This window comes from Staurois parvus, unplaced genomic scaffold (assembly GCF_062004578.1).
Source record: "Staurois parvus isolate SC_StPar_1 unplaced genomic scaffold, SC_StPar_1.0 ptg000057l, whole genome shotgun sequence".
Classification (NCBI taxonomy): Eukaryota; Metazoa; Chordata; class Amphibia; order Anura; family Ranidae; genus Staurois; species Staurois parvus.
The window spans coordinates 4,421,982-4,435,311 of NW_028317853.1; the positions used below are offsets into that span (position 1 = coordinate 4,421,982).

General features: G+C 40.3%; 1 protein-coding gene across 7 annotated transcripts in view; it reads right to left on the reverse strand.

The window, feature by feature from the left end:
• The window catches only part of RERE (arginine-glutamic acid dipeptide repeats), a 311,259-nt gene that overhangs the window by 44,005 nt on the left and 253,924 nt on the right, over positions 1-13,330 (reverse strand). For all 7 annotated transcript variants that reach the window (XM_089668427.1, XM_089668426.1, XM_089668425.1 and 4 more), the window contains 2 exons: positions 10,416-10,514; positions 4,508-4,588 (listed from right to left, as the gene is read on the reverse strand). In XM_089668427.1, the coding sequence (XP_089524553.1) occupies positions 4,508-4,588; positions 10,416-10,514 (180 nt within the window). The remainder of the gene's footprint in view (positions 1-4,507; positions 4,589-10,415; positions 10,515-13,330) is intronic.

Below are 13,330 nucleotides of genomic sequence, written 5' to 3' on the forward strand. Positions count from 1 at the left end.
TGAGCTTATATAAAGCTAGTTGGTGATTTAAAAATCAACAGAATCCACTACAACTAAAATATTTTTCGGTGGATGGGACCTTTAAGGTGCAAAAAAAAAAAGTGCAGTACATCTCTCCAATATATACACATTTACTGTATTTTTCGCTCCATAAGACGCACTTTTTTCCCCCCAAAAAAAGGTGGGGGGAAATGTCAGTGCGTCTTATGGAGCGAATATAAAGCGGCCGGTCCAATATTTCTGCTGCCGCCACCATGTCAAAATACCGGGCCGGCCGCTCAGCTCTTCTCTCTTGCAGGGCCTTACCTGTTCCTCGCTCCAGCGCTGTACAGTCTTCCCGCACTGACTTCTGTGACAGCCGGGTGCCCACTGCGCATTCGCTTCGCTTTGTGAATGGTCCGGTGTCTTCTGGGACACATGACAGGTCCCAGAAGGCGCCGGGCCATTGACAAACCGCAGCGCTTCTCGAGCATGCGCAGTGGGCACCCGGCTGTCACAGAAGCCGGCGCGGGAAGAAGAGGGAAGGCCAACTCCGCGAAAGTGGGAGCGGGTACCTGTCAAATTCATGTACCCGCTCCCCCTCCCTCCCCAAAGGTCCGCAGTCTCTGGTCATCTCCTGTACCGTGTCCGCAGTCTCTGGTCATCTCCTGTACCGTGTCCGCAGTCTCTGGTCATCTCCTGTACCGTGTCCGCAGTCTCTGGTCATCTCCTATACTGTGTCCGCAGTCTCTGGTCATCTCCTGTACCGTGTCCGCAGTCTCTGGTCATCTCCTGTACCGTGTCCGCAGTCTCTGGTCATCTCCTGTACCGTGTCCGCAGTCTCTGGTCATCTCCTGTACCGTGTCCGCAGTCTCTGGTCATCTCCTGTACCGAGTCCGCAGTCTCTGGTCATCTCCTGTACTATGTCTGCAGTCCATTGGTTCAGAATATTTTTTTTTCTTGTTTTTCGCCTCTAAAACCTAGGTGCGTCTTATGGAGCAAAAAATACGGTATGTATTAGCTATTTTTTTTAAATGCAGCAAGTACAGAAAAATAATGGATAACTGGGAATCCAAAACAGGTAAGAATGCCAGGGAGATCCTAACTTCCAGTTGGCTAACAATATTGCCTATGCTGCATTTAAATTCAGAGTCATTAGCCCTACCCGAGTTCACTGCTGCTGCTGGACTACAAACCTCAGTCAATCCCCTCCTCTCTCTGCCTCTCACCACATGCATACATTACTTTCCAGCAAGACAATGCTTCTGCCTCAACTTCTAAGAGCCTGCCTAGACACCATTTATAGGTGAAGGGCTCTGGGAGATGTAGTTCTGGTAGTGCATGTGTACATCATTAGCAACACATCTAAGGAGCCCTGCTGGTCTCTCTTCACTGCAATAACTTTACAAACCTGATGAGAAAATCTCAGGGTGAATTTAAAGCGGTTTCTTCCTACACTAATAGGGTAAAAAATGATTGCTGAGACATGCTCTAGGTGGCAGAGAGAGATTTGGGTGTAAATTTGGGTCATGCCTACAAATCCCATATAAGTCTGCATTGATGTCCTCCAAGCATGCAAACAGCTTTTCAGTAGAACGACGAATATGTATTATAGATAACATGAAAAAAACTCTAATAGTGTACTGCATTAAAATGACGGGAACGACCTCTCCCATATATTTTGTCTATATTTTCTTCAATATCTTCATTACAGCAGAATGTGTTAAATGATTTTGCCAATAAACCACACATTCTTCTGCTAATGAAAAACATCTTGCTTCGAGATTGTTGGCTTGTGCTTGGAAGGAAACCGTACAGCACAAAATTCCATTCTCAGGTGCTTTAAGAATTTAAGCAACACAGCCAAACTTTCACACAAGAAATGAATACGTATCAGCATTTTCAGTCCCAGCCTATCACATCAGAAAAGGCTAATTGACTTGGTGACATTCCTGTGAAAGATATAAGGGTGGTAATAGGCAGTAATGATGCACAGAGAACTCTAAAATATCTGTCAGGCTCCCATGAAGACTAGCCACTTGCTGACACATGCTATTTATATATAACTGGCATATGATGCTGCAGGGCTATTGGATGCATACTTCAGGCACCTGTTCTGCACACTATTTAGGTTGCGTGCAATCAAAAATCTCCCACACTGTATAGAAAGCAGCACTGCACTACTACACATCTCCTCTAGGGGGCAACTGTTCTCTGTCATTTCCATCAGCGCCATTCTCCCCTTGACATTTAGAAAACATCTATATCAGTTGTATTGTTGTAAGCCACCTCACTGCTACAAGGATAAAAGGAGCAATCTGCACAGAACAGACGTCTCTATGGGGCACCCTGCTGTGCTCCCAACTTGCTCTTATCACACGCCTGCTCTAATTTGTGTAGAAGCATCCATAAATCAGGAAATGTAAATAGCACAGCCACAGACTTTCTGCCAAGCGTTCAGTATATAGGCCAAACCAAGATGTTTCTTCCAGGCATAGAAAACTAGACTAATAAATGTTACATACGTTCAATGTATTCCTTACCAAGACCCTTGCAGGAGGTTGCTTTCTCTGGCATCAATGTATGGCCCCATATTTTACAAGGGAAGACAATAACAGATCCCACCTATAGCACCTTCTGCAGGTGAAAACTGGTATTGCGAAACTGCTTATGAGCAATATTATACAGTGGGGTCTTGTCAATTTTGATTGAATTATACGATCTTACATTAAACACACATGTGAATCATGGATCCTGAGGACGTGCTGTTGCATGAAGTAGAAGGTGGTGTTGCTTGCATACAGAACTCTTCTCTATTTACAGAGTTCACAGAGATTTGATATTCTGCAGAGATCTGACCTAAGGTTTAGTCTTGTGCTGGCAGGCATGTTACAGGTGTTCCTGCTGTAATTTGATCGAGGATTTGACCAGTGTTGGCAGGCACAACTTCCTTCACTGCTATAGAGTAGAAGTAGGGACAAAACGGAGATGTGTGGAACCCTGTTATAACATGGGTTCATATCTGGAACGCAGTCCTTGCACACCAAGGATTGAGATCTTGGCTTTCTGTTGAACAAAGCTTCAGAGACAAGCTTTCTTCTTCTACACAAAGTTTGGCTCCGAAACTTTCTGTAGAAGAAGGAAAAGGAGCTGTGATCATTCGCTAATGATACAAAAGCCAACAATGCTTCTTACCAAAAAAAGGAAACATGTCTTAAGTGTTCCCCATGAGCCTTAGTGCTGCTTCTATCATTGGAAACAATAGCCTATATGCTGGAATAATGCAACCCTCCTCATGTTGTCCTGAGACCCCCACCTTTCTTGGAGACACCTGAAGTTTAAAGTGATATTAAGGGGAATTTTTTTTTTTTTAATACCAAACATGTTTTACTTACCTGTTCTGTGTAGTGGTTTTACACAGAGCTGCTCCGATCCTCCTCTTCTCGGGTTCCCCATCGGCACTCCTGGCCCTTCCCTCCTGCTGAGTGCCGATTAAGTTTAGATCTAGGTCAGTGTCGGGGTTAGTTTTAGGGTCAAGGTAAGGGCCAAATGTCAAGGTAAGTATAGATTTAGGTTTTGTAGATTTAGGCAGGATAAAAAAAAAAAAAAAGAGAAAAGAAATCCCACAGGATTTTTAAATTGGCGTCATTGTGTTTTAGGTAGGGTACAAAAAAGCAAAATGTACACTTACTTCTGGGCCCTACTACAGGTACATACAACAAATAACATACACATATGTGACACTCAGTCCTCCCACATTCTGAAGACATTCTGGTAGGTTAATTGGATTCTGTCCAAATTGGCCCTAGTATGTATGACTGTTAGGGACCTTAGAGTGTATGCTCCTTGAGGGTTAGGGACTGATGTGACTAATATATACACACACACACAAACATACATACACACACACATCTATCTATCTATCTATCTATCTATATATATATATATATATATACACACACACACATATACACACACGCATCTATCTATACACACACACACACACACACACACACACACATATATATATATATATATATATATATATATATATATATATGTATACACACATACACACACACATATATATATATATATATATATATATATATATATATATATATATACACATACACACACATACATACACTTACATACATGTAAAGCGCTGCGTAATTTGACGGCACTAAAAAAGAACCTGAAATAATAATATGCACTGTTGGCTAGTAAATTTTAAATTTATATCCACTTTAATGTTCATAAACACTTTTGTCTGTAACAAAGAAACATATCACTGGTAAGCAGCACTGTAAAACAGGATAAAATCATAACTATTTGAAAAGGTAGGGCAGGGTAATAACATCAAATGTGGGGCTGAGCACACAGATCTTGAAACATTCACATATTAATTTTGTTAACATTATTGTAAATTAACATTAACTGTAAATAAATACTGTAAATTATATCAAGCTGTAACTTTTGCTTTTTGAAAGAATGGGAAAAGAATCTGTGAATCAAAACCACTGACCGTCTCTTTGTTGGGCAGCAGCTCTTTCCGAATCCTGAAAAAGTTCTTTCCGTATTGCCGTAATCCTTTGATGAACCGTTTCTGTATTATCAAAGCATTGAGTTAGAAGTTAAGATCTCTAATGCTTTAAGGACAACAGAGAAGATAGGTAACTTGATAAAACATCAGCAATAGAAAATTATGTCAGGCCATAAATTATGCCATTTTCTTTCCTTCCACCAGGAGTGGAAGGAAAGAAAAGTACTTGATTCCCCCACCAAGACAGTAACAATAGCTGGTGGCTCTAATCTTTCCTGAAAAACCTGACAGGCTGGTAGTACTGAAATTGATCTGTCAATCGACTTCAGTATAACCAGCCTGTCTTTTTTTTCTGCCCCAACACTGCAGGAGGCTACAGCTGCCAGCAGTGATCATTGTATTCTGGCAGTTGGGAAGGTTCCCTGTGCTCTCCGTCAGCAGAACACAATAGCGCTGCGGTAGGTATTCCCCCCCCATCAACACTTGACTGTGTCGATGGGGGAATCAAGCAATTTTCTTTCCTTCAACCTGTGGTTAAAGGAAATAAAAATTCCATAATGTATGATCTGCCTAAAACAGTTATATCTGACTGCCTTTTTTTTTTTTACTAACAGCACATTCCTGTAAATGCATATGAAAAAAGCCAAAATACCTAAAGCATATCTTTATGTTGGTGCATTAGGTCCTACCACACCTGACATCAGATCTACTATCAGATGATCTTAATGCAACTCTGCACTTTCATAAGTTGAAGTCTTTTAAAGCATAGCTAAACTTGAAAACAAAAATGTAATTGATGCCCCACCTGTCTGACAACCATGGATTTTATTCAAAGATACAGTGGAGAAATGAGGAAGAGTGTTTTTTTTGCAGGATTACTAGGTGAAACTAAGAAGAAAAGGTTGGAAAAAAGAAAACTACAGCAGCCACTAAGTTTGCTAAGCTGCAATACATTACATTTTGTTTGATATAGATAAGCTTTAAGTTACACATAGCAAGTACCCCAAGGTTTCTATTACTTTATTTCCACAGCTGTGATCCACAGTTGAAGCCCCAAGCAAAATCTATTACCTCTGTGTATAGGTTACAACATAGGCACTTCCCCAACACCTGCCAGAATTCAGTGCCTGAGTGAACCAACACCAGGGAAGTGTATGGTATTATAACCCTAAATCAAATACACACTTTCAGGGCCGTGGCTGGCAGTTTTCAGCACCTAATCAATGGCAGTACCCACAATGGGCACATGAAAAAAAGCCATTCACACCATAACCTTGGTATAATGTCTGGTGTAGGAAAATACAGATAAGCTACATTTTTACCACAATGCAATGTACTCCAGTGCAGAGATTTGAATGGAGTATATCTTTTTACACTCTCAATAAAGTGAAAAGGCAAAAAAAAGTAAACCATCACACCCCCACACCACCCATTCACTGCCTGGTAAAATGGACACCAGCATACACAGACTGCATTAGTACATGGCTGGTGTGAACAATCCCTCAGACATGCCACACTCCTGTTTTAAATGGGACAGTCTGTGATATTCTTGATACAGTCTTCGGAACTGATCATCGCTGTTATTTCAGGGTGGGGTTGTCAGAGATTACGCAACATAGCAGGAAAAAGAAAAACATGACATCAATTACCAAGCTCTATCCTTGAGTAGGAAGAACAGCTGCTTTTATGCATGTACAAGTCCTAAGTACATCTTTAAAATGCTTATTTTTAAAAAGAGAACACATCTGAAGCAATGCTTAGCCGAGCAAAGTTGTCAGTGGAGACACCTAAAAGCACAATTTGCTGCAGTAAAGTTAACACTGCATCACAGCATAAAAAGTATGAAAAGATTTGCACATTTTACTTGTAGCTGTCCCAAGGAATAAAATATATTAAGGTGAAATAATTTGTCCTTGGGTGGCACATCAGTCATATCATTTCTTGGGCTTTTACAGCATGGCACAGTCCACACTGTGGCTATTTTCAGAAGTAGAACATAAAGCTGCCATCACCTCAGCTCCATCCAAGGCTTCTAAAGACCCTATCATGTTTTATGTGCTGCGGTACTTTATCTGTCTTTTAATTTAGTGATGTGGATATATTCTGCTGAGACCTCTGAAGAGATTTATTCTGCCAGGTGTGACCAAGTGTCCTTATAAACAGGAAACAGCTGCTACCGACTGTTCCTTTTATAGATAAAATATGTCTTGTTGGCCATGGGTTATTACGAACAGCCACCATACGCACACAAAAACCACCATCTTAAAGTAGAGAAGCATTTTCTATCTGTATTGTACAATCTAAGAGCAAAAAACTGTATGAGCATAACCTGAATAACCTCTAGCCAGGACAATAATAATTTGCTTGAAAACATTTAGTACATCTGGACTTACACGTAGTGCCTCCTGCCGGAACCTTGCACCGATGCTACAGGCAGTACACTTGCATCCTATATTTCAACAATTAAAGGTGCTATCATGCCACAGTAAATAGAAGGGCAACTGTTGACAGGCTTTGTTATTACCTATAAAAGTCATGGTTAAGAAGGTGGGAGCCTATAGAACTAGTCCCCACTCACTCTGATCAGAGCCAGTGTATGGTGGCCAACTCAAAATGCAGCATTGTCCAGTTACTGGCTATATTCCAACATTTTCTAATCTTCACAAGGCCACTCTAAATAGCAACGCAATTTAAAATGACAAAAGATCAGTCCTGCTCCCCTCAGCCTCCTAAGCCTCACTGTTGGCCTATCAATTGATGGCCAACCTCACTTCCCAACAGTGAAACTTGGAGGTGGTAGGGACAGGCTCTTGACTAAAGAAATGGTTTCAATATTTGCACAGCAGAGATCAAAGGCGCCCAGGGCTGTATGCACCTGTATGCGTGTAAACACTTATGCTTCTGTACATCTGCTTTTACCAGCACATACCCCTCTGGCTTGTTTTCCAGAACGGAAACTTCTGCATTTGGGAAAACACAGCATAAGTGCACAAAAGGGTAAATGCTGATGCACAGAAACTTTGGTGACTGTATGAGTACAGTGGCATACAGCCACTCCCGTCAATGGATGGTTGTATGCCCCATCCACAGCTATTTGGGCCCTAGAAAATGCTAGGTATATTTTATGCCTATAAAAAAAAAAGCATGAAGCATTACACAAGACAACCACAATAAATTCTGATCTGTATCAGCTTGAACGAAAGGCAACAGTGTAAAAAATATTGAATAGAGTAAAGAAGGGTTATAACCCGTGTCCCATTAGGGAGCTTTTCCTTTATTTCCTGTCCCATAGCCAAAATAGGAAGTGAGAGAAAACCCCTCTAAAGTGAGGGAATCCCTTGTTGTCACCAGAACTAGTGTCCCCATTGGAAGATATCCCCACTATTGCTGTTCTGGTGAATGATTATTAAAAGTGAAAATCCCAATTTTTGGGTTGTCACCAGAACTAGTGTCCCCATTGGAAGATATCCCCACTATTGCTGTTCTGGTGACAACCCAAAAATTGGGATTTTCACTTTTAATAATCGTTCACAAGACAAATACAGAAGGTAAACCTCTAACAAGAGCACAGATAGCAATAAAAACCCGACAGGTAACCTAATCACTCTCCAATCTATCAAAAAAATAGAATAAATGTTTTGCGTTTAGCTATACTTTAAAGGGGTTCTAAAGCATTCTCTGCATTAAGGTTAAAAACCTTCAGTATTCAGGTCCCCCCCAATACTTACCTGAGCCACAGCTTGTATCCAGCGCTGTGCATGAGAGAAGCATCTCACTCCCACCTCAGATTCAGACACAGCCATTGGCTCCAGCTATTGCCAATCACAGCCAGTGAGGAGGGAGCAGGGCCGAGCCACGCACTGTGTCTCTATGGACACACAGACCAGGCCTCGAAACGAGCTCACGAGTGTCCCACAGCAAGCAGCTTGATATGGGGACACTCAGTGGGATTGAGTGGCCCAAGCCAGGAGTGCTGGTGGGGGACCCAAGAAAAGGAGGATCAGGGCTGCTCTGTGCAAAACCATTGGACAGAGCAGGTACAGTGGGGAAAATAATGATCTAATCCTCCACAGATTTTGTAAGTTTGCCCACATACAAAGAAATGAAGGGTCTATAATTTTTTTTATCATAGATGTATTTTAAATGATAGAGACAGACTGACTATCAACCAAAAATCCCCCCCCCCCAAAAAAAAAACACACATTATGCAAATGTTATAAACGGAGTTGCAGTTCAGTGAGTAAAATAAGTATTTGATCCCCTACCAAATCAACAATAATTCTGGCTCACACAGACTGACTATGTGCTCATGTGGTACACAGATTAGTCCTGTCAATTTAGGAAGGTGCTCCTAACGACTACTCATTATGTGTATAAAGACAACTGTCCACAGCATCGCACTCTTACTCACCATCATGGGCAAGACCAAAGAGCCGTCAAAAGACATCAGGGAGAAGATTGTAGACCTGCACAAGGCTGGAATGGACTACAAGACCATCAGAAAGAAACTTGGTGAGAAGGCAACAATCATTGGAGCAATTTTTCGCAAATGGAAGAAATACAAAATAACCATCCATTGCCCTCGGTCTGGAGCTCCATGCATGATTTTACCTCATGGGGTAAGGATGATCAGCCCAGAACTACACAGGAGGAGCTTGTGAATGATCTCAAAGCAAATTGGGACCACAGCTACAAACCACTGGTAAAATACGCCGCCATGGATTGAAATCCTGCAGCACCCGCAAGGTCCCCTCCTCAAGAAGGCACATGTACAAGCCCATCTGAAGTTTGCCAATGAACATCTAAATGATTCAGAGAAGGATTGAGAGAAAGTGCTGTGGTCAGAGGAGACCAAAATTTAGCTTTTTGACATTAATATTAATTCGCCGTGTTTGAAGAAAAATGCTGACTATAGCCCTAAGAACACCATCCCTACAGTCAAGCATAAAGGTGGAAACATTATGCTTTGGGGTGGTTTTTCTGCTAAAGGCACAGGCAGACTCCGCTGCATTGAGGTGCCAATGGACAAGGCCAAGAATTGTAAACTCTTGGATGAGAACTTTCTTCCTTCAGCCATAACACCGCCAAGGCAAAAAAAAGGAGTGGTTCAAGAAGAAGCACATTAAGGTCATGGAGTAGCCTAGCCAGTTTCCAGACATTAATCCTATAGAAAAAGTATGGAGGGAGCTAAATCTTCGAGTTGCCAAGCAACAGCCAAGAAACCTTAACCATTTAGAGAAGGAAGAGTGGCCCAAAATCCCTCCTGAGATGTGTGCAAACCTCTTACCTCTGTGCTTGCCAACAAAGGTTTCTCCACCAAGTACTAAGTCATGTTTTGTTCGGGGATCAAATACGTCTTTTACTCACTGAACTGCAACACAATTTATAACATTTTGTGTGTTTTTTCTAGATTTTTGGTTGATATTCTGTCTCTATCATTCAAAATACACTTATGATACAAATTATAGACCCTTCATTATGTGTAAGTGGGTAAACTAACAAAATCTGTAGGGGATCAAATAATTATTTTCCCCTCTGTAAGCATAAACCTGTTATAAGAAAACACAAAAAAAATTTAAATCACTTTAGGATAAAATGAGAGATCTGCTGTGTCTGTGACACACCACTGACACTCCTGACAGGATAAAGGAGAGGAGTGTTTTTTAATTATTTCATGCATTTGATTGTTGGATGCATGGGAATCAGAAACATTGCATCCCTTACCACAATATCTGTGTAACTACACAGGGTTTATGCTAGCTGTTCAGTTTCAATGCAATCTATACATGGCAGAGATCATCTTTCATAGTTCTGAATATATTTATGACTGCTTATGGATATAAGATATCTGCCGAAGTTATGTATAAAATACGTGGTGGCATTTTCTTACCACTTCATCTTCTGTCCAGCACTTCTCTATCAGCTTGGGAACGGGCTTCTTCACTAAACGTTGCAGTGCCTTCCCAGCATCATAGTTGCTTTCATGTAGCTAAATGGAAGAAAAAAAAATCAGTTTGTGCAATTAGGATACTAGGATTCTGGTGTGTAATGTACTGCAAGTGAAAAGGACACAGAATTACAATAATTTCATCCAAAACTTTACCTTTGGTTTAACAAAGAAATATGAGATGTAATTTTTTTAGCTAATACAGGCCTAACGCAATCAAACTCATTTCCCTAACCTGCGTACGATACTCTTTTCAATCAGTCACTAGTGAATGCACCTGTGTTTACAAGAGACCAAAATTATCTGCACATAGAAATGGGTGCGCTCAGCCAGCCAGAGATTCGAGTAAATAAACATAGGCTACACTGATCTTGCCAGAGGCTCCACCTATTAACACTTGTATATATGAGATCAAGCTTACAGTGTTTTAAAGGGAACCAGTCACTACAAAAAACACAAATACAAAGTCTTAGGCTTCATTCACACGGCTTTAAAAATGTATTACACATCTAGGAGAAAAGTGTCTGCATAATGATCAGTAAAATACTTGGATATAGATGCGTTTAAATGTATCCAAGATGCTTAAAAACATGTATATATACATACTTTATTTTGATAGTAATTTTGTTTGTTTTTTGTTAAGACTTAATTTACGTGCATACAAACGCATGTATATAAAGCATATGTTCTTAGATGCAGATTTTTGGATTCTATGTTATGGATCTGAAAGCAGCTCATGTTTATGCACCTGTGTGAATTGCTCCATTGAAAACAATGCAGCTGCATTCAGATCTGTACTGAAAAAACACTTGTATATGCGTTTTTATTTACGGCTGTGTGAATGAGGCCTTAAACTTATTGTGCAGGCTTAACGATTATTTTTTCCCAATTTACCTTGGCTTTACTTAAAAGCATATTTCTACTTTTGCAGTCAAATTTGAGAAACCCCCACTATGTTTTTGTTATGTTGTCCCATTCACACGGTATGCCCAGAAAATATTTTTAAAATAATTTCTTACCTTTCAGGTGTTTCTCAGGAAAAAAGGCGTCATGGCAGACTGCAAGGTTTTTCGAACAATGTCAGAGTGAGCCTATCCCAAGTCTGTCCTTAACATACAATGTAAGAAGCAAAGTCTCTAAACCCTTTTTTAGGACACATCCCAATCAAATCTAGGAACAACTGATATGCCTGCATGGTACAGACAGGGTTAATTATGGCAAACACAGCTACCCAGTACCTTCATAAACAAAGAGAACTATGTAGGATTTTCCTTTGCTATGTGAATGGAGAGATGTAACAAATATAAAGTTTGTGTTTTCCCAATTGGCTGCAAAAGTGGAACTATACCTTTAAGCTATGTATACAGTTTCATTTTTCCTTCATCCAGCAGGTAGAATGAAAAGGAAAAAAACCCCAAAAGATCACTGCACCAACAGAAGCAATTTTGATGCAGCAATCTCCCCCACTGATTGAATACTGTTTTTTCAGCATGCCCAATCGACAGAAGTCAGCCATTAAGACTGTCTTCTGTAGAAGAGACACGTGTATAAACATACCGAAAATTGGCTGGTTCCTACTGAACTGCTTGATTTTCAGCCTTTGTACACCGGACTTAATGCCTAGTATAAGTGATGTGAAAATCTGAAAAAAATACTGATTTCATAGCAATCGTCCGATAATCTAATCGTTAGTACACAGCGTTCGACAGCCTATCACAACAGTTTATGCGAAATTGCCTGAAAAGACCAGCATGAAACTCATACGATAACAACAATTTTCATGCAAACAGTACAATATTCGCCCATTAAAAAAAAAAAAAAAAAAAAAAAAAAAAATCGACCACCCAGGACCACGGATGTTCAGAAATGAAAGAATACATTACAAAAACAATACATCGCTTATGAAACTATATTCTGTCACACAAGAATTTTCTGGCCTTTAGTAACCTCTTCATTTTTGATATGAGACTAGAATGCACAAAAAAAAAAAAAAAAAAGATGGTCGTTTGGCTGATATTCTTATCGTGTGTACAAGGCTTAAGTCTCGTTCTTTACATTGAGTGTCAGAAGTCAACGGAAGACTGACAGCTGTTGCATCATCCACTACTTGATCTCACACACACACACACAAGTTTCCAAAATTCTGAGTATGTCTTATTTGAGGATTTTATGCCCCCTCTCTGTAGCAGGTTAACAGGGTCACAAGGACTGAAAATTCAGATTCAGGCATAAGTAGCTTGGTTGTGACTGGTTCTCTTTAAGCTATTAGCATGGACAATCTTCTGAGCATGTGCAAGCATGAAGTGACCCAGACAGCTGATCACATATTTTAATGGTACTAACCAGACTCTTTGAAACAGATTAGCCAATAGTCTGCCAGTGTGCAATGTCACATAGAACATGATCAGCTGCAGTCAACTGAAACACTTTGGACAACTTTAACCCTCATGCACACGGGATGTTTTGAGAATGCTGGTAACGTTAGCTGTGTAAAGTCACATTAAAAACGCAAGCTTTTCAGCTTTTTTTAGTGTTTAGAGGCGTTTTGCCACGATTAGCAGTGTTTTCCTGCATTTTTCCACGTTTGCGAACGGGTTTTTTTTTTACCAAAAAAGTTTTGGGGGGAGTTTATGGACTGTAGAAAAAATGTCAAACGCCAAAAACAGCAGCTGTAAAAACATCAAGTGTGCATGAGGACTTATTGTGGTAAACCAAACAATTTTCATGTCTTGTACACAAGAGAACAGCAACAATTGTAAAAAAACAAACAAAAAAAAAACACCAAATATTAAAACAACAGCATAGGATACACCTGAACCCATTCGCCAGGCAGAGACAGCTCATTAGAGCAGCACATA